The sequence below is a fragment of the Naegleria fowleri genome, assembly GCF_008403515.1.
Source record: "Naegleria fowleri strain ATCC 30894 chromosome Unknown tig4, whole genome shotgun sequence".
Classification (NCBI taxonomy): domain Eukaryota; phylum Heterolobosea; class Eutetramitea; order Acrasida; family Naegleriidae; genus Naegleria; species Naegleria fowleri.
In genome coordinates this window covers 520,211-547,270 of record NW_025407936.1, presented here as the reverse complement: position 1 = coordinate 547,270, position 27,060 = coordinate 520,211, and the positions used below count along the sequence as shown (strand labels likewise).

Here is a 27,060-nt window from a genome sequence, read left to right as displayed (position 1 = left end):
AGTATTGTTCTCAAGGCTTTCCTTTGCTATTAAAGAAATAAATTGGTGAATGAACGTAACAAACTATTTGGACAAAATTTTAAATCTCGTTGAGTGTTGATGGTTGTCGTGGCATTGAAGAATGAATAACTTGCACCTATTAGATATGACGCGATGAGAAAAAACATTCACAATGATGATGGAACAAGCATCTCATAGCGATTACATGGTCTCGTACTCGTTTTGAAATGCCAAAATGTATTCCCAATCGCAAATCAAAGATATCTTCATAGATGTCAGTTTTTGCGTCATCCATTGTACCACTGCAAAAACAAGATATCAGAACACCAACCATCAACATATTCACACGGCTCTAGTTACTGTTGGTCGTCAATTCGAATACAGTGAATAACATTCTTTTTCCCTTGAATCTGGTCTTCGAATGTTTTAAAGTCAAACGTAAATTGGTCGGCATGAGAGAGCAATATCGAAAGATCTCCCTGTTTTGTATTTCCACTAATTGAACCATGGTTGAGAGCCTCTTTGAATTGTCTTCCAATACGAAGAATAGCATCATGATTTGTTTTGTCTCCAACCCAAACATTCAACCGGAATTGAGATTTACGAACAGCAACACACGCTCCTGTAATGATATCACCATCATCAAAGAATTCTCCAATAAGAGCCATAGCTAAATTCATCCACCAATCATTGACATTACACTTCTTCCTAAGGAACGGAAACATCCATTCACCACCATCAATATTCTTTGGGTCTTCCCACTCTGGTCGAATACCTTCTTTCATGATGTAGTAGGCACTTCCGGTATCCAAAAGTGTAGGAGGTTTGATATGATTGAAAACACTCCAAAAGTCTTCAACATATTGGAAGGTATAAACGAGAGTGAACTGTGCGGAATAGTCTTCGGCACTCGTGGGCTTTGCTCCTTCTTTTGGAGGACTGTGGTACCACAAAGACCAAGAGCTTTGAAGAGGATGTTTCTGAGAGAATTCCTCCTCGACGCTTTCCGCAACAAGGTGTTCATCGCCTTGAGAGTTTGAATCTTCTTCACTTTGAAGCACGGAACGACTGCTCTTTCTTTGCATTTTTTTCTTTGAATGTTGTGATGGTGCGCTTTATTGTAAATTTAATAAACTTTCTTAATTTGAAAGGATGAGCGAATTGACGACAGCAACACGACAAATGAGAGAGAAGACGTGTTGGTATCGAATGAGAGGTTTCAACATGTGCGACGAATTTTCCAACTCTCTCGTCGTTCTATAAAATTTAGCTCATAGTGGGTCAATGAAGTTCTTGGCTTTCTTCCAACAACAACACGACGAGAAACTAAACATCTTTATCTTCTCAAGGCTCAGAGTCTGAATTATAAGATCGTTTATTTCGTTGGTGGACGGAATGGAAAATCAAGCCAACTCTCAAGTTCAGGGTAGGTAGCACTCAACTTTTTAATGACAAATTCCCAGACGACCCAATGAGGTTTGGAATTTGCTATCGAAAGTAATTGAGCTGGATTATCCACTGTGACTACCATCCATGTGCCTGCAAAAGAACAATACATTAAACGACTTGTCAATGTTTGTAAACTTACCATGTTGAATTTCTGATGAGAGTTGTCCCTTTCTCCATGAAGCTAAACGTTGTCGTGCTTCAAGCTCTTTTAATAAATTTTCGAGATATCGCTGACTCTCTTCTTCTAAGACTGAAAGCATCTCGTCGTTAGCAGTATCTTCAAGGTCATATTCAAATTCATTGGAATCATTGTCGTCATACTCGTCATTAGGATCATAGTTGTCCTCTACTGGGTTGTTCGAAAAATTGTCATCATCGTATTGAAAGGTATCAGGTGTTTGAGGCATTAAGGGAGTAAATGTAAGAGGAATTTTTGATATCAGCAAATTGGGATCATTTGGAAAAGTTTCAATATGGGCTTCTAAGGTTTTTGAGAGCGGTTCTTTTTCAGTATTGTCTGGTGATGTTGAGTTATTTTCTGAATTGGATACAGTAGATGCACTTGAATTATTCTCATGTTCTTCATTGAGAGTTTGGAGGACATGCTCTTCAGTCATGGATGGTAATTGCTTTTGAATTTTCTTTCTTTTCTTCTTTCTTCGAAGTTCATGAGCCCTCTTTCCTAAAATTGAAGCGACACGCTGTTTGTTGTCAGTCATAACAAAACATGTCCTCTCAAAAACAATATCTGTCAACATGGGATGAGAAACTAAAATGTGAAATTTTTTGGGTTCAGTAGTATCCACGAGAGAAAATTCAATTGGCTGTGTCTCCATGTTTTCAACACTTTTTTCACCAGTTGGAAATTTTCTAACAACCATAAGCTTCTTAGTTTTTTCGATATTCAAATTCATTTCGCTTTGAAGCCCAAAACAAACTTCCATTGCATCATTCTTGGTAAACTTGAAGTTTCCTTCCTCGTCATGATTATCAGCACATTGCTTCCTGAAAACACTCTTACAAATCTTTTCAAAATTAGCACCAGGAGGCGTGTAGAAGAAGGATTTTGGGTCACGATACACTTGAGAAAGAATAAATTGTCCAAGTTGAGTTTTTGTCCAGCCTCGAGTGATGAGGTTCCGACTTTTGGTATTCCGAGGGTTTACAAGTGAAAATTTAAGAGCTGGATGCTCATCATAACATCTGCATAATTTCAATAAATTACGATAAAGAAAACAAATAAAGCGTTTCTCCTTAAGCTTTCCTTCAGCCGAAACGAATGATGACGCCTGTGATGAAGTTACAGCAGACACCACTTTGTTCATTTTTAATGAAAAATTTTGATACAAAATTGGAATTTCGGAAAGGTGACTATTGCCCTACATCATTTATCATGTTATTCAGAACCCTCTTCGTCGTCTTCGTGATCTGAATGTTCTTCGCTTGGATTATTTTCAGGGGTGTTGTACACAACGTTTGTTAGATATAGACCATGAGGAGGAACGCATCCCTTTTCAGGGAACTTAATATAAGGATTCTCAAGTGCACTCCTGATTCGATACGGTGAGATCTTGTTCAGACCAACCTTAATCAAAGCATCCACCATGATTCGGACTTGATTGTGAAGAAATGATTTTCCACGAATCACAAATCTTATTTCTCGACATTTTGCAGCCGAAAAGTGCAACGGGCTCAATGTCTGATCCTGTCCAATCGAATGTTCTTGTACTTCAACCAAATGAACTGTCTTCATCCGAGATATTCTCTCGGGAAGATCAGACCTACAAAAATTATTAAAATTATGAGTTCCAACAAAATATGAGCATGCCTCTCGCACAGCTTCAATGTTGAAATGTGTGTCTAGAGACATGGGAGTCCCACTAAAATCAGGTATTTCACCCACAGAGATCGGTACACCATTCACGAGGTAAAACTGGTCTTGTATGAAAGGTACTCTGTAAGCAATATCTGGTTTTGGTCCAACAAGTAGAACCCTATATTGATATTCTCGTTCTTTGACATTATGACGACAATGAAAAGTATTGTCTTTTTGCTCACATGCACAAATCACAATATCTAGGTCTCTCAGGTAAGAATTTACACCAAAAACAATGCTTTTTAGAGAATGATTTTTTCTTCTCTCAATTATTTCTCTATCTACATCAAAGTGGCATGTATTGTGAAGAGCATGGACTCCAGCATCGGTTCGAGAGCTTCCCACAACATAAATTGAATTTGTATTAAAGAATTTGTGGAGAGCTTCCTCAATGTTTCGTTGAACAGTATTTCCTCTTGCTTGACCCTTGTTATTTTGTTTTTGATAACCTTCAAAATTTGTTCCTTTGTATTGAAATATTAATTTATATCGTATCGATTTGGATGTTGTGCTATTGGAGAGGTTTCGGACTGTTGTTGAAAATAATCGCATTAAATTATTGTTAGTTTTGGGCAGTCGTTCCGAGTTGGTAATTGTGTTAGGTATTACAGAAAAACGAAGGTTAACATGACTGCCCGATAATTTTTTGAAATGGTTGTTGATGGTACACAGGTTTTTCAACATTTTTTATTACACTTTATGAAAGCTGGTCAATCCGTTTTTGAATAACTTTGAATTGTTCCATAACACTTTTAAGAGTATCCTTATCCATTTCAAAAAGTAGGGGATGGTTTGGATCTTGTTTGGTGCTGAGTTGCACAACAGCTACACTTTCACTAATTTCGCTTAATCTGTTGATGTTAGTTTTTTGATCTATTCTCCATTTCATGTCAGTCAAGTTATTTCCGAAATCTTCCTTTGATTCATTCACCAATTGTTGGTGAATTCTTGAAGAATATTGCGTCCAGAATTTCACCCAGGTCTGCACAAGATCGTTGGTGTTGAAAACTTGTTTTGCGTCATCATCGCTCAGCAAATGTTCTTTGAGCTGTGTTGGAGTCCAATTTTTATACGAAGCCAATCGGATCAATTGTTTGCATCTGATAACAAAAGTATTTTGTTCTTCGTTCAGGCTCTCATTACCGAACACTTGCTGATTCATCATGGACTCGGTCATCATATCATCCTTTTCAAACATAATCTGATTTAATCCTTTCAATAAAGCAAAGAAGTATTTGGCATCAATGGAAAAGGTGGTGCTAGAATCCTCTTCCGATGCTGTGTGTAAATTTGATGATGATTCTGCGTCTTCTGTTGGTCCAGTTGATGAAAACATTTTTTATTTGTAAAGAGAACAAAAATCTTTTCTTGAATGATACGAAATTGAGAATTGAATATGAGATACCTCCGTTGGATCTCTGTAATATGAATAAACAAAAGGTTTTAAACGGCGTTACTTCTGTCCATGCAATTCCATCAAAATTTGCAGTTGAGAACTCTGATGTTTTTTAAAACACAGACCACAAAAAATGAATAGTTTGCCAAGAAGAATCATCAAGGTAGGTGCGTCGACTGATGTCCTCCATCCTTCATCAACAACCTATTGCTTCAAACTTGTGCTGCATATGGTTAATCCTTGGACCAATCAAAATTTGATTCTTTATTATTTCTCATTCCTTCATCTGTAAAAATCGTTTCCGAATTTGACTGTTGTATTTTGTTGATTTATTTTGATCAATCACAATGCTTTTGTGATGTATAGGAAACCCAAAAGCTCATGACTGAGCCAAGTAAGTAACTTTTGAGAATCAACAATTTATCAGTTTGTACAATGTTGACCTCTTAATTATTTGATTTAGTTTCGGGAATAACTGCCACACCTGCTGAAGACAATATGCGTTACTTTAATGTCTCAATTGAAGGCCCACCACATACTCCATACGAAGGTAGGACTCGTGGAATATTATTTTGTTATTTGAATTAATTTTATATGACGGCTCTCTCGTTCATTATTTGAATAATTTTACTTGATATTGACCTTACCTGAATGATGTTAAATTTCAATCACAACAGGCGGTTTATTCAAGTTGGAGTTGTTTCTTCCTGATGATTATCCAATGGCTGCACCAAAGGTTAGATTCTTAACGAAAATTTACCACCCAAATATTGACAAACTAGGAAGAATTTGTTTGGACATTCTTAAAGACAAGTGGTCTCCTGCATTGCAAATTAGAACTCTCTTGTTGAGTATTCAGGCCTTGATGTCATCTCCAAACCCTGACGATCCATGTAAGTTTATTGGAAACAATGCAATTATTAATAACTCTTTATGATTCCTTTTTAGTGGCAAACGATGTTGCAGAAGATTGGAAGAGAGACCAAGATCAGGCTTTGAAAACTGCTAAAGAATGGACAATGAAATATGCCAAGTAAAATGTAAACTCTAACCACCATGTAAAGGAGTGGAGCATAAGAGCTCTTCCTTTTAATAATAAACGAATGTAATTCAGCAAACAATAAATTTCTCAATCAAATCTTCTCCAATACAGGACATAGGGAGCCATCAAACTCCATCCATACATCGCGATCGTGAACAAAAGGAAGAAGGCTTGAACTCCAAGCTCAGTCCATCCATGAAAATCTTGGAAAAATGTTGTCACAAAGCACGAGCAGAGAGTCATGAAGACATGGAAGAAAAAGTAGCTATTGTTGAGTGATGTGTCATTCTTTACAAAATCGTGCTGCTCATCCTCTTCTGGTTCTTCTCCATACCACAAAAAGTGAAGCAAGAATTGGATGCCAGTGGTTGAATAAATTGCACTGTAAATAGCGGCTGCTGTGGTGAAAAGCATCGCCTGATAAAAACGTCGATGTTGGTGTTTCAACAACTAATGTCCAAGATACTTACTGCCAATGTGACAGGATATCCTCCTGATAAAGAGCACATCTTGTCTGTGATTGGTTTGCTGACAATAACGTTCAATGATATTGTGGCAATGTAGAAAGTTATCATACTTCCACTAAACAGCGAAGAATGCTCCGTAAATAAGGATGCAATGAGTAAAATAAAACTGAGGATGCAAGTAAATATTGTAACATAAAAGTTCAATAGACATCCAGAGCTCTTAAATCCACTATAGAACTATTAGAATTATAATGATGATGGTATTAAGGAAAAAATTGTAAAGAATGATACATACGAAGGAGGCTACAAATATGGCCACAGTTGAGACAATGAAAATGCAAGAGATTGATATCAATGCAGTATCCCTAAAGTAAGAAAGCGAGTTAACACATGCGTGAAATCACTTGGAAACTAAGAACGTACCATCTCCAATCATCCTCCTCTTGCCAGCTTCGTCCCCATCTGTATGCAAAATCAATGATAAAAATTGATTGAAGTACCATAAACACGAAAAGTATATATTTTGATGATGTAACGTAGAAGTTAATCACTGACTCTGGAATGATCACATAGGGTGCTGCAAGACACAATAAAAAGAGAGGAATTTTAACCTTAAGAAAATTCATCGATTGAAATTGATTCTTTGTTCTTTGAGAAATTCTCACAAGTGGTGAACACAGTACCGCGTGAATTCCAAAGAACATCTAAATCCAAATTCATTCAATAGATAAATAAATTACTTAAATGCTTTGATCACTTACAGTGAGAGAAATGGCAACGAAATGAATGACAACAGGAACATCATCTAAACCACCAGGCAAACCTAAATGCACTAATAAAGGGTTTAAACTCTTCTTTCCAGATTGATACAACAAACTCAACAAAAATCCAAAAATTACAAATAAACAATATTTGATTTTTGTATAAATAACTTGGAACTTTGGACTCACAGCCTTGTAGTCTTTCAATCCAAATTTATACAGCATTTCACTGATGCTGTCAGAAAAAGTAATTTCCTCTGCTTCCTTATTTCTGTTTTGAAACTCTTGTAATATCTTTCGATATTCAATTTCATCTTTGTTTGTATCGGGATCATGTTCTACAACTTTCAACAATCGGCGTTTCATTTTGCTTTTAGGTGTCTGGTATTGGTGGTTTTGAAGATGTATTTCCGAAATTTTGTGTGGTGTAGTTGTATTAAAACAATTCCGATCGTGGAGAAGCAAATACCAAGTTTTTGATGTTTTGTTTTGAAATTTTTTTGGTGATGCAAAAATGGCGCGCAAAAAAGCCGTTTTGAAATTCTTCAAAACAAAAAATTGACTTCCGAAAGATTATTCCACATCGAGTGACATTTTTTAATGATTTAAATATATTCAATTAATATATTATTGGGGAAGAATTGAACAATAAGAACGTGGACATTATTAAATAAATCAACATGTACAGAAAAAACAATTACATCAAACCAACGATTAATTTGGTTCCGAACATGGAAGTTGCAAAAGCCTTCAAAGATCCTTCGGAAATGATTCGGAAGCGAAACGAACTGTCGGAGAAAAAGAAGAACAAACTTGTTACTAACAACACAGCAATAGAACCTTCCATAAATTCAAAACAAAGTACCACTCCCCATGGCTCAACAAATACTCTCATTGAGTCTACAAGGAAACGTGTGAAAAAGATTTTCACTCTCAACTTTACAAGTCAACAAAACAATGGAAGTGAAGTCATCGATGAACCAATTGAAAATTTTTCCAAGCTAGAACTCATCCATCGAAAATTAACAAATCAACAAATTAAGGAATGTGTCACTCCATACACATTTGTAACGTTGAATGAGTTATATCAAGATTGTGTGAACAATGAGAAGTATGACATTTATAACCTCTATTCCAATTGGTGTACAATATTTACTCTCATGGAGGAGCTTCCTCCATTAATTTGTCAAGCCAAAGGAGTAGAGTTTAGTGTTTGGAGAGTGTCAGATAATTTGAATGACATGTGTGCTGTGATGTTGATTCCAATCTCAGAAAATCGAAATGCAAACAAAAAAGAAAATATTGAAGAACTTGCTAGAGGACATGTCATAATCTTGGCAAATCCTGTTATATTGCAAATCAATAGGAAAGAAACAGATACAGACAACACATTGTCAACATTGTGTACTGAATCAAGTCCCATGGCATTTGTTGTAGAGACAAAAACAACTTCATTTAGGATTATTGGGAAAGCTAAACATTATGGAACTTGTGCCTATGTTCCTATGGACTTTAACAAGTATACAGGAAATAATTTGAAGCTTTTGAGTATGTTAAACGAGAAGAAGAAGAAGAGAAAGCATAACGATGATGACATGAATGAAGACAAAACTTCACAACAATCCAATCCATCCTCTTCCTCTTCAAAACAATCTCCTCATTCCTTTTGCTCATGTCCTATTAATACAGCTGTGAGCAGGTATTGTCTCTATCATTTCAATAAGAAGAGCAGCGAAGTTCAAAACAGTAGAGTTGAATGCAATGGGTACGTTAATGATGATATCAATTGTTTAGAATTTACATTTTGATGGCCTTACTTAAATTTTTCTTAGCTCGAACATTGTGGAGAAAGTAGCAAATGCGTTCGAAAAACCAACAGTTTTCAATTATTTTGGTGTGACCTTGTTTATTGACCCAACAGTGAATATCAAAAAACTGGTGAGAACTCACTCTGATGAAAAACCAAAAGACTTGCCTGATCTAACAAAAAAGAAGAAGCCAAAACCAAAGATTGACGGACAAGTCACGAATGCAGTTGTGTAAGTAGTATTATATTTGCTTGGCCTGCATCATTGCTTACAAAACATCATTAGTGACCACTTGGCTTCAAATTCAAGAAGTGCAAAGTATTTTGTGGCAGCAAGATCCTCTCTGATCAAACAAGACTTACTTGCCAATAGCAAGACAAAGAATTTAACAGACAAACAAATTGATCTGGTTGCCAGAAATGCTGTAATGAAAACGATTGAAACTGCCCAAGAAAAATCGCAGCCCAACAAGCGAAAGGTAGTAGAAATTGAAGTGTCAGACACTGAAAGTGAATCAGACGACGAAAATTAACATGATGTTATTCTAGCTCTTTTGCTAGTAATGTACATGTTCACCTTGTTTAAACATTAGAATTTTGGTGGTCGTTCGCATACAATGAGCTCAAACGCAGGCCTGACAACCTTCTCACGACCCCATGGTATCATTTCTCTTTTCAATAATAATATCGTTAATATAGTACAATTTTGTTTCCATTGTTGGTAGTTGTGCACAGCTCAAAATCCATACGGATGTTTTTCCTTAATGCTTTCTTCAAAGGCTTTGTCTTTCATTTCTTGTTCCTTTCGCAAAAACTTATCTAGATCAATATCACCGTCCAAATTTTCAGACACCACTTGATTGCTCGATACAGGTGACGAGCCTTTGTTGCTGCTGTGATTATTCAATGGATTCTTATCAAATCGTACTGCACTTGTGTGTGATGTTACTTGTTTTCCTGTTTTTTGCAGTACTAGAGAAATGGCATGTTCGGGTAACTCTTCATATCCTTCCATCGTGTTTGAAACTCCTTCATTTTCAATATCATCGTGATTATTATTATTTATAATTATTCCATCCATCAATAATTCGGATGAATTTCGATTACCACTGGCTCTTCCTAGTTTATGAAAATAATCTCGTTCAGTAATTTTCCCGTTATTTACAATCGACTCCACGCTTGATGATTCTTCAATCAACATTGAAGGAGTTTGTTTTACATTCCTTTCCTCAGCCTCCGAAAGTGGTTTGTAATAGCACGTGTAATAGCCTGCTCCAACACCAGCAGAGAACAAGGCAATACCTCCGAATATGAGTAGTTCCATTTTTTGCGTTATTTCTATTTGACATGTTTACAACGAAAGAGAACATTTACCTTTCAAGTGCTTTCAACTCGTTTGTGTTTTTGTCATAATGTTTTGTGATGGGTCAGTACTAGTCATGATTATGGCTTCCATGCATCACTGGTGATAAATTTCCACAAATGGCCAAACGAGAAGAAAGCATCCAATATTGGAATTGTAGCAAGCGCAACCTTGAAAGAAATCGAGATGTTGTTGTTAAGGGTTTAAGAAAAATTCATCTCTTGTCGAGTTCTGGATGAAATTAAAGATGACCAATCCTAATGAACCACGCTTGAAAATGAACCAATCAAAAAACGAAATCACCCAATTCATTGATTGCATTCTGTGATTGACCATTTTGCTTTCAGAATTCCCAAATCCCCTCTCGTTCCGTCTTCCGTGTCAATTGCTGATTTCCATTAAACTATTAATACCTCAAGAGAGCCTTTGCACTTCAAACCATCAAAAAAAAGCTCTTGACGAAAAACATTCCAGCATGAATACATCATCACCTCCAAACACCATGAAAATTTGTCTCTTCTCCAATTCCGATCCTTCCACCCCACGTTATTCCTCTCCTGCCATTCCTATTGTCAAACAAGTTCAGTCTCATGTTTCCAATGCTCATGTTCGTTCTTCTAATTGTTGCAATGGCGACGACGACTCTTCGCAACTTCCATCTTCGATCCCTTCAATGAACTTGTCTCAAATGAAAGAAACTCGAAATGAAATGTGTCGCAATAATACTGAGAAACAAGTCCATGAAAAGACTTCCTATTTTCCTTCCCAGTCACGTCCTCCATCACTCCAAGATGAAACTAGAACAACACTACCACAACAAGGCTTGGCCAGTGTCCTCTCTCGTGATCATAAGAGAAAAACAGCAGCCATATACATTGATCTTGATAATTTCCCAATTCGCACAGATGCTCATGCTGACTATTCAAGTGTTCTTGAAGAAATTGAAACTAAGTATCAGTTCAAAATCATATCAAAGAAAATATTTGGCGATTTGATACAATTCTCAAAACTTCCTTCTGAATTGCAATATTCTCATCAACTCATTAATTGCCCTAAAGTGAATTCTAGGAAAAACACGACAGACATTGCCCTTGCTATTGACATTATTCGAGACTTGGAAAGAAAAAAAGCCGTATGATGTCTTTATCATTGCCTCTAGTGACAGTGACTATGTTCCAATTGTTAGGGCAATTATTGAAGAGGATAAGGAATGTTGGTTATTACCTTCACACACAACACCTCATGAAATTCTGACTGGTCTGTGTACAGGCGTGTTGCAGTGTAGCAGTAACATGTTAAAGAAATCTAACAGCAGTAATTGTGTGAGCCCTACTTGCGAAGAATCGGAACCTTTATCTTCGAGCCCTTCTAAAAATACGAAGACTTTGTCTCCAAAGATGTCACCGAGAAAAGAATCAAAGAATGATGTGACCTCCAATCAAAATACTCTTACTCCTGAAGCTTCAGCAACAAGAGAGAAACAGGAAAACCTTATCGCTGCTCTTAGTCAATTATTGAAACCAGCCAAGAATAGTGACGTAGAGGTAGTTAAGAATATGATAACGAATGTGGTGAAGAAATTGTACTTTGCAGGAGCTTCAAGCTTCAATTTGTCATATGTTCATGAACGTCTAAGGGAAAGAGGAATATTTTACAAATCTTTAGGATATTCATCTTTCAAGTCGTTATTTGATGATTGGAAACAGGAACATCCTCAGTTCAAGTTGGTGACAGACCCAAAGAACGGAGAGTTAATATTTTCCAATCCAATTAGCGTGCTCAAAAAGGTAGACAGCCTTTCAAATGTAGCTGATGCCACAAATAACAATCCATCCCGAAAAATAATAACCAACCAAAATGTTTCTGTCAAAAGCTTCACAAAGAAGGAGGTGAAGAAAGCCATCACGGAAATTGTTAATGATCTGAAAGTCAATGTTTCACGATTCAACTTGTCAATTGTGCATGAAAGACTTAGAGAAAGAGGAATATTATACAAAGCGTATGGTTATGAATCATTCAAGGAGATGTTTGCAGAATGGGCAGAAGAAAATCATTCTATTCCTCTAGGCATTAAAAAGAGCAGTGGTGAGATGGTCTTCTTATAGCATGATACTTCCATTCATGACCTAAGCAAAAAAGTAACAGAGGCGCAGGACAAAGTTGGGAAGTTGAATCACAATAAATTAGGAGGACAAAATGGTTTTTTCTACGGTGGCAAAAATTTGCCACAGGTGTGCAAGAATCGAAGGGTAGAATTGAATCTCTTCAGAAAACCATTTTTTCAATGCCCCAGCCTGTTAATTTGTGTGTGGAGGTCACAAGAAATTGTCGCGTTCCTTCCTTTGTAAATAATTTAAGAATGGAATTCCAATTTCTATTTTACAACCTTCGTTTTTATGCGCTCAATAGATAAGAAAAAATTTGACTTTTGTTCATTGGTTTCGAATTTAAGAAAACCTATTGATTGACAATTTTGTGATACTCATTGTGCGAATAAGAGTTCTGAATACTTACCAATTTCAAGCTCTTTCAATTTTGGAGATATTGATACCAACTTTTCTATCCATTCATTGCTTACTGCAGATAGTGTCTCCCACCTTGTTGTCACCATTTGATTATTTGAATCATGGATATTAAGTAATGGAGAGCAATAAGAAATGTCAAGTTCTTTCAAATGTGCAATTTTAGAAATATCAAGTTGTTTCAAGTTATATGTTCGTCGAACATTGAGCTTTTCCAATGTAGATGGAATATATTGAATGTCGTCTGAAGAATAGAGTGTATCCTATTGCGGTGTTTTCCATATCGAATATTTCAAATGTACCAAATCATGACGACATTATCATACTAACCTGGACATAGAGTTCCTTCAAAGTTGAAAAATTATTTAGAAATGAAAAGTTGGAAATTTTCAAGCAACCAGAGACGTCCAATACTTCTAAACATGTACATCCTTTAGAAATATGTATCAATCCATACAATCCAACATATGGACATTTTGACAAATTCAAATATTTCAACTTTTGCATGGATGCAATGTATTTTTCACACAACACGTCATGAATACTTTCACTGTATCGTAGCTTGAGGTAAACTAAATTTTGTCCACACTTTTTTGAAATATTTTGAAATGCACTCTCTTTCAAATAATTACATGCAGTCAAGTCGATGGTATCCAATAAATCCGAGCATGAGTTGGTCAAATGTTCAATTCTCTCATTGGTAATCATTTTGTTAAAAGCAACATGTTGTTGAGCATCTAAGACTCGAAACTTTTTCAAGTATTTGGCATTGCAAACCACGTGATCGAGGAGTTTTTCCAGCATTCTATTTCTTAGCTCATACAAATTGTGTGATTTCAATATCTGAGAGGATATTCCTTTTTTAGTTTGAGAACGAGCAACAGCATGTTGTTGATCTTCCTTTCCCAATATTAATAATTCTAAATTTTCATCGTAACGAAATTTAAAATCGTTCAACAAATACCATGCACAATATCTCCACGTTTTACAAACGTTGGCACATCGGAAATAAACAGTGTAGTTATCAAAATAAGAAAATATTTCGGACAAGATATCAGGTATAAATAATGGATAGATGAGTTCAGAGTTTTGAAATTGATCATCACCGAGATGATGCAAGGTGGAATCAATTTCAAAAGCCGAGTTGTACCGAACACAGACTGAAGGGAGAGAGAGCGAGAGATATTGACCCATATTTTTAAGTGGAGAGAGTATTGAATTTTCACAAAATTGTCATCTGTTTCAAATTTATTTACAGTTAATAACGTTTGTGGTTAATTTACATACATTGTACAATAGTAGTATTAATATTAGTCGAATTATTGACGAAATGTTGATTCAGAGTATATTAGTATACAGGAAAGCAATTGATGATGTGAGGCAACACATGTGACTCATTATCTCTTATCATCTCGTGAAGGTTTGAATAGAGCATAAATTCCAACAGCCGCCAAGGCAGTTGCACCTAAAACACCAACAACAGCAGCTCCAATCGTCCAATCGTCTTGTTGTTGCTGAATAGAGGCTGCTCTTCTAAGTTCTCTTCGTCTTCTTTCTTCTAAAATTTTGGCTTTCTTTTCTTTTTCAATCTTGATACGAAGCTCAGCTTCTTGCTTTCGTTTTGTTTCTTGCTCCAGAGTTGTTTTGACTGTTAAGTAAATTGGTTCATTACCACTATCAAAAGAAGAAAGCTCTTCAAGCATGGAATATAAAGTGGAAATAAGTGAGCTATCTTCTGTGTACTTCGTTAGCGTGGAGGAGGTGTCAGTTAAGTTTGCATGAGTCAAAAATTCTCGTGTCAAATAATCGCTCCATGCTTGTGGGTTTGTGGTAGGGCTACCCATGGCAATCTTAATCTTGTATTTTAAGATCATCATGTCTCTCCAGCATGAAAGTTCATGTTTATCAATTATTTGTAAAATCTCTCACTACATCCATGCATTCACTTAAACCTCGCTTTTCTGCAATTCTCTTCTCGACAAAGTGCTTAACTTTAGAAATGTTCTTTTTCATGGCATGATGAATGAGATTCTTTGTACTATAGTTTGGAATTAAATTCTTGGTTGTTAGCTGTTTCTTTGTAATAGGACAAGTGTTCTTTGTTTGGAGCCATTGTGTGATCGATTCTCTATCAAATGTTATTCCACTTTCCGATAAGATCACTGGATCTCTCATCAGAACATGACTTATTGGGCATATATAGTGATCATCTTCTAGATTGTCTTTCCACTTGTGCAACTTGTTGATTTCGTGCTCCGAAAGTTTGTCGTTATTTGAAGGTTGATTACTACTATTATTATTTGAAGAAGAAGAAGAAAACTTTCGTGTAGATGATCCAGATGAAACTACCACTCCCGAAGAAGTGGGTGAATGAGATGTTGCATGGTGATGAACGTGGGAGAGTGTATTTTGTTGTTGCTGGTGATGAACGTGGTTGGTTGATGAACTATTCGAATGATGATGAGAGTGTTGTTGAGTGGTTTGCATTTTTTAAAGACTTTTATGGAAACCACTCGCTTTTCATTGTTGGCCCTATGAAGATTTTGAGGAACAGAAACAACAACTCATGTGTGTTTGATAATGGGAATGGAACCATTCAGGTCATCAATAAAATAATTTTGAGAAAATGATGGGGTGGTCATGAAAAGTGACAATCAGAGATTATAACGTGTTAACAATCATGCATTGAGTGTACTTCTCTTATTTGTAGTCCATGTGTTTCTTGTGCTGACTGTTTCATGTAAAACCATCAAATGATTCCCTAACATGTAATAATAATAGCACAACTCGCTCATGAGTCTGGAGATCTCAATTGGTTTGTGGAGTTTGCAAGTGGAAAGTGATTGTTGCATCTATTTCTACTACTACTTCTACTTACACGAACACCATCTCCTGGATGAATATTTCCCAAGTCTTTTCTTCCTTCATAGGCCGATTGCAGTCAAGCAAACTTTGATAAGATTACCAAAAGAATCAATGGAGGCTTCAATGGAAAGATCACAAGTTCCAAGTTGCAAAGAGAGTGTTGGGTTGTTAAATAAATTGATATTGACCTCTCTTTTTTGGAAATGAATGACAAAACCAAGGGTGAAACAACTCGGTAGTTTTTCATATGACACTCCTGTCTTTCTGAATACAAAAATGATTTAATTGCAATATGATTACAAATAGTTTTTGGATAACACTTGTAACTTAGTGTTAAATATTTCTAATTGTTCTATTGTGAACGTATTACTTGAATGATTAGGTTCTGAAATTATCCATGAAAATGGTGCAGCAGAAAGTATTTCTGAAATCTTTTCTGCTGCTTCGAGATGACTGGTCAGAACGTGTTGTTTCAAAAATTCTTGAATTTCCGTTAAATTACCTTGTTCTACTTTTCCAGAACAGTTCATGATTAATTTCACAGATTCCATGTGAGATTCATCAGTTGAATCGATAACAGAGTCACGAGAATCGACCATACTCGTCAGTTTTCCATTGTCATCTTTGATCACACCCTTCTTCTTGTTGTGAGTGGGATGTTTCCAAGAAGTTTCACCAGTGGCAGGATTAAAGTAATAGAATTTACCTCTTGTCTTGTCAAGAACTTCAATCCATCCTTTGAGACTTTGTCGTTGTGAAGAGTTACTTTGAACTTCAACATTTTCATTGGCTTTCAATGTGAAACTTCTCTTTGAGAGCAGACTGGACACTAAAGGTGCTCCACCAGAAGAATCACCTGGTGTGTCATTGCTAGAGAAGTTTGCAAACTTGCTCGTTTGAGATTGTGTTCTCTTGAGTGAGGGCATTCTCGGAGAGTTTATGGATGATTCATCGGTTTCAACATCCTCATGTCCATGCTGATGATGATTGTGAACTTCTATGGAGGATACGGATGAAATGGTTCCATTCTTTGAAGTACTGGCGACACCACCTCCTGATTTTAGTCTTCTCCATTCTTCAATTTCTTCTTCGCTTAATCGTTTTCCTTGTGCTTGTCTGCTGTCTAAATCTCCTGGAAACAATTCATCACAATATTGCACAAGGAGTTCACAAACGAGATTAATCTTTTCCAAATCGACGAGCATTCGTTGATCGTCTTGAACTTTTGTTCTCATTAAATTGGTTCCAAAACTTCTGCTAATGTTACTGGCATTCATTTTTGTCTTTTCCTCATTGAGAGTGATTTTACGGAATAATTGACAAAGCCGTCCAAGAAGATTATAGTTTTCAATAGGGAGTTTGTTGACAAGCACTTTGAGTTCTTCCCTTTGTTTTTGTTTTAGTTCGTTATTCGTTGCTGGAAGCTTGGCAACAGCAATAAAGTCATCATACAATTCAAATGTTAATAAAGGTTGTGGCAGTTCTCTTGCATACTTTTTCAAAACACCACAAAGAGTATGTGGTTTGTTCACAAGCTCAATTTGATCAAGATCTACAATTTCACTTGTGTTGAGTTTTTCTGCCATGTCTTCCATTCCCTTGGTGTGACCAGGAACACGGAACAAACCTTCATTTTCTAAATAATTTTTCTCAATATAATCAATGAGTTGTTTGATTTTCTTTGGAATTCCAAAAGGTTCACCAAATCTCCTCAAAACTTCTCTCAATTCAACACCAAAGAGAGTTGATTCATCAGATCGACTTGGCATATTTTGTGAAATGATGTGTTCAAGAGTGAATTGTGTGCATATTTGATTGGACTTGGGTGTGAGTGCATGAGTGGAATTGTTCATGTTGGAAGTAGGTGCCGAAAAACTGAATACTCCATTCTCGAATTGTTGCTTAATGGCTGTGTCAATATGTTTTTCCATAGACTTTAAGGCCTTATTACAATTTTCATAATATTCCACAAATGCATCTTTCATCTCTAGTAATGCCAAGAAATATTTAATATTTCTTAATTGTTTCTGATAGTCCGATTCTGCTTCTAAAAAGTTGTTTTCTTTTGCTTCTTGTAATTTGTTGTCGTTTTGAACTTCTGCGAGCTCTTTAAGATATTTTTCCTCAACCGCTCGATTCTAATCATGTTATCATGCAGTATTCATACAATGAACAGTTATATTTGTACACACACGCATATATGGTCATTTCACAAGGGCCTTAAACTTCTTCTTCGATGGTACTTACCAAAATATTTCTGGCACTTGAAAAGATTTTAAAACTTTCTCCAAATTGTTCTGCCAAAACTTTCAAATGTCTTGCATGAATATCTCCTGCTTGCAATTTGTGTGAAAAATTGACCAATTGTTGACCCATCAACTCTTCAGTTCGTCCTAATTCCGTGGACTCATTCAAGAGACCTTTGAAACCATTTTGACAAGCTTTATAGTGAATATGAGTAGCTTCAACTTCTTGTACTTTGGCTTCGACTTGTTGTTCAAATTTTACAGGACTATTCACCACATGGTTTGCACTCACAATGTTGTAATACAGATTTGCAGATGGAGCTGTACCTCCAATATTGCTACTTCCAATCGAATTACCACTACTACTACTTGCAGAAATATTGGTTTGAATGACTGCTGGTGTCGAAGAAGACATGAGTGCCACTACATCTTTAATGGTACCCGAAGTTCCTGTCACAATGGTGTCCCTAGGCTCTGAAACGGTTGGGGTTTGACCTTGAGGTGAAGATGTTTGTTGGACAACACCACCCGAAGAGAGATCAGAGGTTGAAGAAGAAATGGATGTATTGGTTGATGTGTTGCCACTTGTCTTTTTACTACTTCCGCTAAATAATTTCTTCATTTCAAAGAATGGTGATGATGAAACAACAATGATGATGAGAGTGGTGAGACGGAGAAGGGGATCTCTTTGAAATGTGAGGAAATCCGAGAACAGACAATAATTTTTAGAGTTTGTTTGGTGGTGATGTTGTTGTTGTTGGTGATGGTCTGATAAATGCAAATGTTATCAAACGTCGTCGTGGTCGTTGTAATGTCGTTGTTGTTGATCCGAGTTGAGTTGATAAGGGGCGCACTTGAGTGTTGTTGTTGTTATTCTTATTATTACGGATAAAGTGATGTTCGTTTCCTGATTCATACACACTTTATAATAGTGAACACAATTTGAGTGTTCATCACACACGCATTATATTGGAAAATATAGTATTGCACGCATCAAAGAAGATCATTCGTTCCATCAAGAGTTCAAAAGATCATCATCATGATACAAGAATGAACATTTATGTAGAACAAAGTTGTTGTTGTTAGGATTTGTTGAAAAAGTAAAAGACCTACCAACGGATGATTGGAAAAGGCTTATCTGTGTGCGTGATGGAGTGAACCAGCAGCAACACAACTTGGAAAGCGGTTGAAATAACAGGCGCTGTTTTTTTGTGTGATGAACGCTTGGTGATTTTGTTGTCATAAAAATTTGACGTTTGATGGATGCAGATTTGTAGCCAAATGAAATTTCGTGAATTGTTTCAACAGGCTGATACAATCATGCTCTCCCTAAATGTTCAAGAGATGGACCCAAAAAGTGCTCTTCTCGACCCGTCATTTGTAAAAGGAAGTGCGTTTCGACAATTTCATGAATGATCATTTGCTCTTCTATTTAACCAACAACATGTTGTTGTGACATACAGCAATAGTCTTTTCGAAATGCAAAACAAAGTCAATTCCATCATGCTTAAAACCATTGCAAATGCTGTAAAAATCAAAACCAATGGTGAAGAAACTCCAGATTGTATCCAAACAGTGTTTGGCGTTCCTAAATGGTTGGAGATATAAATTCCCAATTCGGTGGATAAATTGTAGAGAATAGCTGAATATCCTGCAATGCTAGCTCCCTCAATATTCGTTGAAAAGGAGTAGGAAGTTAGAAATTCATTGAAAAGTGGAGACTTGAAAGAATCTCTAATGGTTGTGATGTTGGAATTGGTGTGATTATTATTGGTGATCATGGTGGTGGTTTCAGCATTCTTGCAACTTGGATGCTCTTGGTGCATTTCCTTAATTCGACTTATATATTCCAATTGATTTAAGAAAAAGATCACACCTGCATAGACAGCTCGATCAAGAGTAAAAACAAATAAACATCTCAATACGAGTACTGAAACGTCACTAAACATTACTTTTTGAAAATATTTGGATGCAGCTCGGTCCACAAAATCGAACATGATACCTGAGGCAACACATCCCAACATGCCTTTGTAAATTCCAATCCAATAGTCCTGTTGTTCATTCGTGTTGAATGTCCATAACTTTTTTTCAAGCACTAGTAATAGTCTTCCAAAAAGTTGTGAACACAATATTTCGTTGCATGTAATGGAAAACATGACAAGAAGGTCCCTCCATTCAACAAGGTTGAGAAGCAGTGATACTTGTTCCGAGATGGTCACTGCCCACAACCAACCCATCCACTGCACTCCATTGAATAACATTTTCAAAAAGAATACTATTGAATATTTGGCGCAATATTTCACAGGATGGATGGTGGTGGTGGTTGGATCCGATGCTATCCGGTGCTTCAAGAACGGAAAGGAACAGCATGCTTGTTTGGCCATTTTTTACTTCCGCACTTTATTGAATAAATTCTTTCGTTTTGACTCTTTTGCAAAATCAAGACGTCTTGAGAACTTTGAAAGTGTTGATCAAAAACTTTTATCACTGTGTGTGACGCTTAATTTAGAACTGATGAAAATTAAATATGGTTTGATTCACCTTAATCACCATTCAATTCTTCTTCTTGTGCATTTTCAGTGCGACTGTAAGGATTTGAAATATCTACAGGAGAGCCAAGAATGGCTTTCTTTGTGACGTGTTTTCTTGAAAATTTGTGGAACAAGTATGGAATAGTGACCACTGCAACCACTGTCAAGACAATACCTAATACTTCAGCAGCACCTTCATCACCTTGCGAGAGAGATGAAAAATCCATAGAAACGATACTAGCCACCACCAGAAGTAGATATCCAATTAAGCAAATATATGACATGCCATTCACAAAATATTTCCAGAAAAACAAATGCTTGAAAATCCAAATGTCTTCCAAATATATCCAAACGTCACTTAAATCATTCAGAGGTAAAATATAACCAAAACCTGAAATAATGGAATAAATGAACAGTATGATGGAAAGAGATGAAACAGTTGTCAGTACCAATCGTGAAGTCACTGGATAATTCTTAAATATTTTAGTGGATACAGAGTTGTGTTTTTTAGAAGGTTTTAAGACATACTTGTATCCACATTTCGAGCAACTCTTAATGGATTCATTAGCAATTCTCTCATTGAAAAAGCAGCTGTCTCTACAAATATATCCAGGACAGTTACAAGTGCTCACTATTTTTCTAGTGAGCAATTCTTTTAAACTTTGTACACCTTTTCCACAAATACGACATTTCCTTGATTTTATCATCCAGTTCAACATTAATTGTTTACATTCTGAAAGTTTAGTAAAATTTTGAAAGGCAATATCGTGATCATCTTTCACGTCATGATTTCGCTGATCAATTGAAGAATTTGATTTGTTCCTTTTCTTGTATGTGGTAAGCGGTTTTATGGGCTCTTCTTGTTTTAACAACGGACCAACTTTATCTTTAAATTGTTGAATCATTTCTTTCCAAACATCCACCGTGTAATCATCGTTAAGAATTTCATTTGTATTTTTACGTGATGAAAGGATCATGTTTGAAACAATCTCATCGGTGAGAGATGGAGAAACCAATTCAAACCATGATTTATCAACACGACCTGCTCCATTGGCAATATCATGGATCGGAAGAAAACTTAGAATATGTGCTTTCATTTCCGAGGGCAGCTTGTCTAAAAGGTTGACTTCATGTCTATTTTGGGACATTTTTTGGAGTTTAGTCCTTCCTGAGGGAAAATTGGATGAGAGAGTCACTCTCCTGTCAGAGCCATAAGCATATCTCCAAATGACGAGTTGTTGTTTTTGTTGTTTTTAACTCGAACACTCATTCTTGAACAGCTGGTTCAAACATTGAAAAAAATGTCTTCATCTCATAATCTCGCAACCTTAGCAGGAGGTAATTATTGTATTGATCAAATCATGTTTATTAAATTTGAATTGGTGAAAAACGTTTGTGATTGCAGGTTGTTTTTGGTGCTGTACGTGATGAATCATTTCAGATTTATTTTTAATAACTGTTTGTTGTTAATTATGGTTGAAATTGAAAAAGTGGAAGCAATTTTCCAACGTGTAAAGGGTGTTGAAAAAGTGGTTTCAGGTAGGTCCATGCATAACAATCAATGTGAAATTTATTATTATCACAATCACAGGTTATATGGGTGGTCACATTCCAAATCCAACCTATGAACGAGTGTGCAATGGAAATACAGGTCATGCAGAGGTCATTCAAATTACATTCAAGCCATCGGATGTATCTTTTAAGGAATTGTTAGATGTATTTTGGAAGTGTCATGATCCAACTCAATTGAATCGCCAAGGTAAGAATCATTCGAAACTGTTTCAAAATCGAAAAATCAAATCTCTCTGACACCCTATCATTAGGACATGACATTGGAACTCAATACCGTAGTGCTATTTTTTATCATGATGAGACACAAAAACAACAAGCTCTAGAATCCAAAGAAAAGGCACAAAAGGATTTCACATCTCCAATTGTGACAGAAATTACAGCTGCTTCTGAGTTCTATCCAGCAGAGGAGTATCATCAAAATTATTTCAATTTAAACGAAAAGAGGAATCCTTATTGCAAAATGATCAGAGGAAAATTGAACAAATTGAATATGAAATAGTGAGAACAGAGCTAGTTCAATTCTCGCTTTCGTGTTGAATAAAATCTCAGAAATAATTACTAATAATGGATATTCGTCCAGTGTTCAAAATGTTGGCACTTTCATTTGGAGAACTTTCTGGTGTATTTTCGTGAAGAACGTTATCATTGTCTAACATGTTTGGATTATCACAAGCCGATGATGACAATTGCTGATTTGAGTTCAAAAGAACTCCTCCAATGCAAGGGGATGCTGTTGTTGATGAAGATAACATAGTATTGTTGTTGGTGTGGTTGTTGTTGTACGAAGTAATGTTTTCATTTTCATCTCCACTATCTTGAAATTCATCATTAGTATTCACAACAGAAATCGTTCTTGATAAATTCACAAACCCACTCTCAGGTATTTCATGTTTGCATCGTTGAAACATTTCAAAAGCTATTTCTACACTCCACTTGGCTTGACTCAAACAGTCCACACACAACCACCAATTTAGATTTGTTTTATGAGCAAAATCGAGTACCATGTTGACATAGAGTTGACAAGTTTCTTCATTGCAATTCGATTCTGAGAGAATGAGGCGGAGACCTAATTCTTTCGGAATACCAGTTTGTGAAAATATAACATTCGGAATTGTGTATAGAATTCTTTCACACCATTCATAATTCCAATTTGATTGCGAAAGTAGAGAAAAACAATCTTGTTGAGAAATATATTCGGAACATTTTATGGAGAGATTGTGAAGAATTTGTTGTTGTTGAGGATCGGAGGCGAATCCTGGTTGTTGTTGTTGTTGTTGCATGATGATTCTGTGGAGATTGTGATGATTGTGGAATAAAGTGTTTCAGAGAGAGAAGATGATGGCAATGTCTGCAACCGAGAGCGATTATTGATGACGTCAATTTGGCTATAGGTTGGCCTTCTGAGATTTTTTCGTAACTTGTCATCTCTTACGAGAATTGCATAAATATTATTGAGTCCCTTCATAATTATTTAATTTTTTAAAAAACAAAATGACGAAAACAGTCAAGCAAAGGTTTATGTGGCAGACCGTCAAGGCTCTGCACGAATTGAAACAGGGACTCTTTGAAACGGAGAAAAAACTTCGTGCTTCTCTCGGTTTTAAAGTAGCATTCATTGTTGGCCTTACAATATTGGGGTATTTACCCTATGAGCTGAGAAAAGTCTATTCAGAAAAACAACCCAGCATTTTCTCTTTGATGAATAAAGAATTTACACGAACGGAAGAGAGAAAGGAAGCCATGAAAAGACTTTTTGGAGAATGATGCAATTAAATTGATCATGGTAGTAACAACAACCACAATAATTTATTTCGGAAATCTCACTCTTTCTCTCTTTGAAGTTAATGAATACCAAGAATCATCATCTGATCTGCACTTTTGAAATTGTTCATAATGTTGATTTAAATAAAGGCGTCATCTGAATCGCCTCCTTGAGAAAGGGAGCAATAATTATCGATAACAATTTTCAAAACATCCAATCGATAGGGCGACAATAAATACAATTATGGTCAATAGCAGATTCAAAAAAAATCCCAAACCTTTCTCTCATTTTCGTTGTTTCTCCGACATGTCCCAACAACCTTCACCATCCAACAACACTCTCTCAGTAGGACTCTACCCATACCTCCCTGAAGGTGTTTTGGAAAAGATCAAACAAGCCTTCCCAACCCAAATTTCGGGATATCAAGTGAAATTTGTTGACTTTAATTGTTACGAAGATGAGGACTTGGAAAGCCTTCCTGATGTTGCATGTGTGGACACTACTCTTCTTCCTTTCTTGGTCTCCAAGGGAGGAATCAAGGCATTGGATGCTGAAACGGTGAAGAATGTTGCTGGTGAAACTTTTGATTTCGTTTCTGAAAGTGCCAAGGTGAATCAACAATTCTACGGTTTCCCACAATATTTATGTGCTAACTTTTTGGTGTCATCTCCTTCAGTTGCAACTCAACAAGTTTCATCCTTGTTGCAATTGGCTCAACAAGTCGGTTATGAAAAGATTGTTTTCCCTGGCATTACATCAGCAGATGCATACACTGTTCTTTCTTTGTATGAGCAATTTGTGAAATCATCCACATCTTCAATTATTGATTTGAAACATGATGATCTTCCACAGAAAGCAGAACAAGTAGATAGACAAGCTTGTGAAAAGCACAGAACAATTTTGAATTCTTCAATTATTGCATCCGACGCCGAGTTTGTTTCTTCAGTGAAACAACACAAACCTTTGGCTGATTATTATGTTGGATATAGTGAGAATTTGAGCGAAATCAAGTCTATTCTTGAGAAGGATAATTACAAGATTCAACTTATTGGAGCAAGCGATAAACCATTCGCCTATACTGACGTTTTGGTTTTGAACGCCAATTTGTGCGAGGAAAAGCAAAAAGTTGCTGTAGAGGCAGTTCGTAACTTGTTGACATGCCCAACAATTTTGCAAATCTTGTCTGATGGTTTGACTCTTCCTGCTAACAAGAGCAGCATTGAAAAGTTAGCTCAAACATCATCAATTTACAAACAGTTGTTGGAACAATTTAGCACAATGGATGTTAGAGTTTTGAGAAATGTTGATTTTGGATCAAATACTGTCAAGTCCACTGCTAAAGTTCTTAGACCATACCTCCAACACATTGCTGTTGCTACTTTACGTTGTTTGACAGCTGATACTGTCGAAAAAAGCAAAGAGTGGACATCCTGGTATGCCAATCGGAATGAGTCCAATTGCATATGTTTTGTGGAAATTCTTCTTTAAATCATCCAAAGATGATGTTAATTGGATCAACAGAGATCGCTTTGTTTTGAGCAACGGTCACGGTTGTTCTTTACTCTATGCCATGTTGCATCTCACTGACTACAACATGACGCTCGATGATCTCAAAAAATTCAGAACTTTGCATTCAAAGACTCCAGGTCACCCAGAATTTGGTCACACTGAAGGTGTTGATGCAACTACTGGACCATTGGGACAAGGTATTTGTAATGCTATTGGTATGGCTCTTGCTGAAGCACACTTAGCTGCTCGTTTCAATAAGGATCAACTCCCACTCTTTGACCACTATACCTATGTCTTTTGTGGAGATGGTTGCTTGATGGAAGGTGTTGTGACTGAAGGCATGTCATTTGCTGGCCATCAAAAATTGAACAAATTGATTGTCTTTTACGACGACAATAACATCACAATTGATGGTAACACTAACTTGACCTTCACTCAAGACACACCAGCTGTTGTTAAAGGTTTGGGATGGCATGTTATTACTGTCCATGATGCTGACAATGATTTGCTCTCTATTAAGAAGGCCATCGAGGAAGCTCATACTATCACTGACAAGCCAATCATGATTGTTTGTAAGACAACAATTGGTTATGCTACCAAGATGCAAGGAACTGCTAAGGTTCATGGTTCTCCACTCGGTTCTGATGCTTTGAAAAATTTGAAAGAAATTTGTGGATTCAATGGAGAGCAATCATTCATTGTTCCAGAAATTGTTAGACAAGATTTTGCTCCAATTATTTCCAGAAACAAACAACGTCTTGCTCAATGGAACTCATTGAAGCAACAATATGAACAACAACATCCAACAGAAGCACAACAACTCCAAAGAATGATTGCCCATCAATTGGAAGGAGACATATTGGCCAAGTTACCTCAATACAATGAAGACAAGAAGATTGCAACCAGATCAACCTCACAACAAGTTTTGAATGCAATTTATTCACTCATTCCTTCTCTTGTGGGTGGTTCTGCTGATTTGACTCCATCTAACTTGACCGATGTGAGTGGTTGTAAGGATATGCAACCTGAGAATAGAACTGGAAGATACATCAGATTTGGTGTTCGTGAACATGCCATGGTTGCAATTGCTAACGGTATTCTCTACCACGGTATTCTAAGAACATATGTTGGTACATTCTTGAACTTTGCTTCTTATGCTTTGGGAGCTCTTAGATTGAGTGCTTTGTCACAACTTCCAAACATCTTTATTTTCACTCATGATAGTATTGGACTTGGTCAAGACGGTCCAACTCACCAACCTGTGGAAGTTCTTCCATTGTTGAGATCAATTCCAAACCATACTGTGATCAGACCTGCTGATGGAAGAGAAACCAGCGGTGCCTATTTGTATGCTATCCAATCTACAAAGACTCCAACTTCCTTAATTCTTTCCCGTCAAGATTTGCCACAATTGAACGGTACTGATATTCAAAAGACACTTCTTGGTGCCTACACCATCCAAAGCCATGAGAATCCAGATGTTGTTTTGGTCGGAACTGGTTCTGAGGTGTCACTTGTTGTTGAAGCTGCTCGTTTGTTGTCTGATCTCAAGGTCAATGTTGTCAGCATGCCTAGTTGGGAGTTGTTCACCAAGCAACCTCTTGAATACAGAAAATCTGTTTTCCCAGAAGGAATTCCAGTTGTGAGTGCTGAAGCTTCATCAACATTTGGTTGGAGCAGTTTTTCTCACTATTGTGTTGGTATGACCACCTTTGGTGCCAGTGCTGCTGCTGAAGAGGTTTACAAGTACCTCAATATTACTGCTGATAATGTTGCTGATAAGGCAAGAAAGTTGGTTAACAAGTATGGCAAGAATGCACCAAGACTTCCACTTTCTGTTGTTGGACAAGAAGAGCTTTGAAGATGGTAAATAAATTATGTGTCGATCAGTT

The 27,060-nt window shown here is 36.5% G+C and overlaps 20 protein-coding genes across 20 annotated transcripts; 7 read left to right on the top strand and 13 right to left on the bottom strand.

Moving 5' to 3' along the window:
* Nucleotides 1-356: 356 nt before the first annotated feature.
* On the bottom strand, nucleotides 357-1,085 carry FDP41_007817 (uncharacterized protein; the record flags this gene model as incomplete). The annotated part of the gene is made up of 1 exon (XM_044711603.1): nucleotides 357-1,085. One exon carries the CDS (start codon nucleotides 1,083-1,085, stop codon nucleotides 357-359), a length of 729 nt encoding a protein of 242 aa, XP_044568615.1.
* A 290-nt stretch (nucleotides 1,086-1,375) lies between these two features.
* FDP41_007816 (uncharacterized protein) lies at nucleotides 1,376-2,774 on the bottom strand (the record flags this gene model as incomplete). The annotated part of the gene is made up of 2 exons (XM_044711602.1): nucleotides 1,376-1,539; nucleotides 1,589-2,774. 2 exons carry the CDS (start codon nucleotides 2,772-2,774, stop codon nucleotides 1,376-1,378), a joined length of 1,350 nt encoding a protein of 449 aa, XP_044568614.1.
* Nucleotides 2,775-2,845: 71 nt separating this feature from the next.
* Nucleotides 2,846-4,009, bottom strand: FDP41_007815 (uncharacterized protein; the record flags this gene model as incomplete). Its single annotated transcript, XM_044711601.1, has 1 exon — nucleotides 2,846-4,009. The coding sequence occupies one exon, from the start codon at nucleotides 4,007-4,009 to the stop codon at nucleotides 2,846-2,848; it is 1,164 nt and encodes a 387-aa protein (XP_044568613.1).
* Nucleotides 4,010-4,022: 13 nt separating this feature from the next.
* Nucleotides 4,023-4,661, bottom strand: FDP41_007814 (uncharacterized protein; the record flags this gene model as incomplete). Its single annotated transcript, XM_044711600.1, has 1 exon — nucleotides 4,023-4,661. One exon carries the CDS (start codon nucleotides 4,659-4,661, stop codon nucleotides 4,023-4,025), a length of 639 nt encoding a protein of 212 aa, XP_044568612.1.
* A 193-nt stretch (nucleotides 4,662-4,854) lies between these two features.
* Nucleotides 4,855-5,758, top strand: FDP41_007813 (uncharacterized protein; the record flags this gene model as incomplete). Its single annotated transcript, XM_044711599.1, has 5 exons — nucleotides 4,855-4,884; nucleotides 5,088-5,115; nucleotides 5,185-5,271; nucleotides 5,399-5,614; nucleotides 5,670-5,758. 5 exons carry the CDS (start codon nucleotides 4,855-4,857, stop codon nucleotides 5,756-5,758), a joined length of 450 nt encoding a protein of 149 aa, XP_044568611.1.
* A 92-nt stretch (nucleotides 5,759-5,850) lies between these two features.
* On the bottom strand, nucleotides 5,851-7,357 carry FDP41_007812 (uncharacterized protein; the record flags this gene model as incomplete). The annotated part of the gene is made up of 5 exons (XM_044711598.1): nucleotides 5,851-6,180; nucleotides 6,234-6,467; nucleotides 6,526-6,595; nucleotides 6,654-6,934; nucleotides 6,992-7,357. The coding sequence occupies 5 exons, from the start codon at nucleotides 7,355-7,357 to the stop codon at nucleotides 5,851-5,853; spliced, it is 1,281 nt and encodes a 426-aa protein (XP_044568610.1).
* A 314-nt stretch (nucleotides 7,358-7,671) lies between these two features.
* Nucleotides 7,672-9,331, top strand: FDP41_007811 (uncharacterized protein; the record flags this gene model as incomplete). The annotated part of the gene is made up of 3 exons (XM_044711597.1): nucleotides 7,672-8,756; nucleotides 8,824-9,030; nucleotides 9,085-9,331. 3 exons carry the CDS (start codon nucleotides 7,672-7,674, stop codon nucleotides 9,329-9,331), a joined length of 1,539 nt encoding a protein of 512 aa, XP_044568609.1.
* Nucleotides 9,332-9,534: 203 nt separating this feature from the next.
* FDP41_007810 (uncharacterized protein) lies at nucleotides 9,535-10,122 on the bottom strand (the record flags this gene model as incomplete). The annotated part of the gene is made up of 1 exon (XM_044711596.1): nucleotides 9,535-10,122. The coding sequence occupies one exon, from the start codon at nucleotides 10,120-10,122 to the stop codon at nucleotides 9,535-9,537; it is 588 nt and encodes a 195-aa protein (XP_044568608.1).
* A 514-nt stretch (nucleotides 10,123-10,636) lies between these two features.
* FDP41_007809 (uncharacterized protein) lies at nucleotides 10,637-11,299 on the top strand (the record flags this gene model as incomplete). The annotated part of the gene is made up of 1 exon (XM_044711594.1): nucleotides 10,637-11,299. One exon carries the CDS (start codon nucleotides 10,637-10,639, stop codon nucleotides 11,297-11,299), a length of 663 nt encoding a protein of 220 aa, XP_044568607.1.
* A 154-nt stretch (nucleotides 11,300-11,453) lies between these two features.
* Nucleotides 11,454-12,266, top strand: FDP41_007808 (uncharacterized protein; the record flags this gene model as incomplete). The annotated part of the gene is made up of 1 exon (XM_044711593.1): nucleotides 11,454-12,266. The coding sequence occupies one exon, from the start codon at nucleotides 11,454-11,456 to the stop codon at nucleotides 12,264-12,266; it is 813 nt and encodes a 270-aa protein (XP_044568606.1).
* Nucleotides 12,267-12,643: 377 nt separating this feature from the next.
* On the bottom strand, nucleotides 12,644-13,877 carry FDP41_007807 (uncharacterized protein; the record flags this gene model as incomplete). The annotated part of the gene is made up of 2 exons (XM_044711592.1): nucleotides 12,644-12,946; nucleotides 13,014-13,877. 2 exons carry the CDS (start codon nucleotides 13,875-13,877, stop codon nucleotides 12,644-12,646), a joined length of 1,167 nt encoding a protein of 388 aa, XP_044568605.1.
* Nucleotides 13,878-14,080: 203 nt separating this feature from the next.
* Nucleotides 14,081-14,527, bottom strand: FDP41_007806 (uncharacterized protein; the record flags this gene model as incomplete). Its single annotated transcript, XM_044711591.1, has 1 exon — nucleotides 14,081-14,527. One exon carries the CDS (start codon nucleotides 14,525-14,527, stop codon nucleotides 14,081-14,083), a length of 447 nt encoding a protein of 148 aa, XP_044568604.1.
* Nucleotides 14,528-14,588: 61 nt separating this feature from the next.
* Nucleotides 14,589-15,170, bottom strand: FDP41_007805 (uncharacterized protein; the record flags this gene model as incomplete). Its single annotated transcript, XM_044711590.1, has 1 exon — nucleotides 14,589-15,170. The coding sequence occupies one exon, from the start codon at nucleotides 15,168-15,170 to the stop codon at nucleotides 14,589-14,591; it is 582 nt and encodes a 193-aa protein (XP_044568603.1).
* Nucleotides 15,171-15,844: 674 nt separating this feature from the next.
* Nucleotides 15,845-18,416, bottom strand: FDP41_007804 (uncharacterized protein; the record flags this gene model as incomplete). Its single annotated transcript, XM_044711589.1, has 2 exons — nucleotides 15,845-17,686; nucleotides 17,796-18,416. The coding sequence occupies 2 exons, from the start codon at nucleotides 18,414-18,416 to the stop codon at nucleotides 15,845-15,847; spliced, it is 2,463 nt and encodes an 820-aa protein (XP_044568602.1).
* Nucleotides 18,417-19,200: 784 nt separating this feature from the next.
* On the bottom strand, nucleotides 19,201-20,178 carry FDP41_007803 (uncharacterized protein; the record flags this gene model as incomplete). Its single annotated transcript, XM_044711588.1, has 1 exon — nucleotides 19,201-20,178. One exon carries the CDS (start codon nucleotides 20,176-20,178, stop codon nucleotides 19,201-19,203), a length of 978 nt encoding a protein of 325 aa, XP_044568601.1.
* Nucleotides 20,179-20,336: 158 nt separating this feature from the next.
* On the bottom strand, nucleotides 20,337-21,473 carry FDP41_007802 (uncharacterized protein; the record flags this gene model as incomplete). Its single annotated transcript, XM_044711587.1, has 1 exon — nucleotides 20,337-21,473. One exon carries the CDS (start codon nucleotides 21,471-21,473, stop codon nucleotides 20,337-20,339), a length of 1,137 nt encoding a protein of 378 aa, XP_044568600.1.
* Nucleotides 21,474-21,626: 153 nt separating this feature from the next.
* Nucleotides 21,627-22,396, top strand: FDP41_007801 (uncharacterized protein; the record flags this gene model as incomplete). The annotated part of the gene is made up of 5 exons (XM_044711586.1): nucleotides 21,627-21,663; nucleotides 21,731-21,745; nucleotides 21,817-21,864; nucleotides 21,917-22,084; nucleotides 22,149-22,396. The coding sequence occupies 5 exons, from the start codon at nucleotides 21,627-21,629 to the stop codon at nucleotides 22,394-22,396; spliced, it is 516 nt and encodes a 171-aa protein (XP_044568599.1).
* Nucleotides 22,397-22,442: 46 nt separating this feature from the next.
* On the bottom strand, nucleotides 22,443-23,177 carry FDP41_007800 (uncharacterized protein; the record flags this gene model as incomplete). The annotated part of the gene is made up of 1 exon (XM_044711585.1): nucleotides 22,443-23,177. One exon carries the CDS (start codon nucleotides 23,175-23,177, stop codon nucleotides 22,443-22,445), a length of 735 nt encoding a protein of 244 aa, XP_044568598.1.
* Nucleotides 23,178-23,965: 788 nt separating this feature from the next.
* Nucleotides 23,966-25,147, top strand: FDP41_007799 (uncharacterized protein; the record flags this gene model as incomplete). The annotated part of the gene is made up of 1 exon (XM_044711582.1): nucleotides 23,966-25,147. The coding sequence occupies one exon, from the start codon at nucleotides 23,966-23,968 to the stop codon at nucleotides 25,145-25,147; it is 1,182 nt and encodes a 393-aa protein (XP_044568597.1).
* Nucleotides 25,148-25,229: 82 nt separating this feature from the next.
* Nucleotides 25,230-27,029, top strand: FDP41_007798 (uncharacterized protein; the record flags this gene model as incomplete). The annotated part of the gene is made up of 1 exon (XM_044711581.1): nucleotides 25,230-27,029. One exon carries the CDS (start codon nucleotides 25,230-25,232, stop codon nucleotides 27,027-27,029), a length of 1,800 nt encoding a protein of 599 aa, XP_044568596.1.
* Between the last annotated feature and the right edge of the window lie 31 nt (nucleotides 27,030-27,060).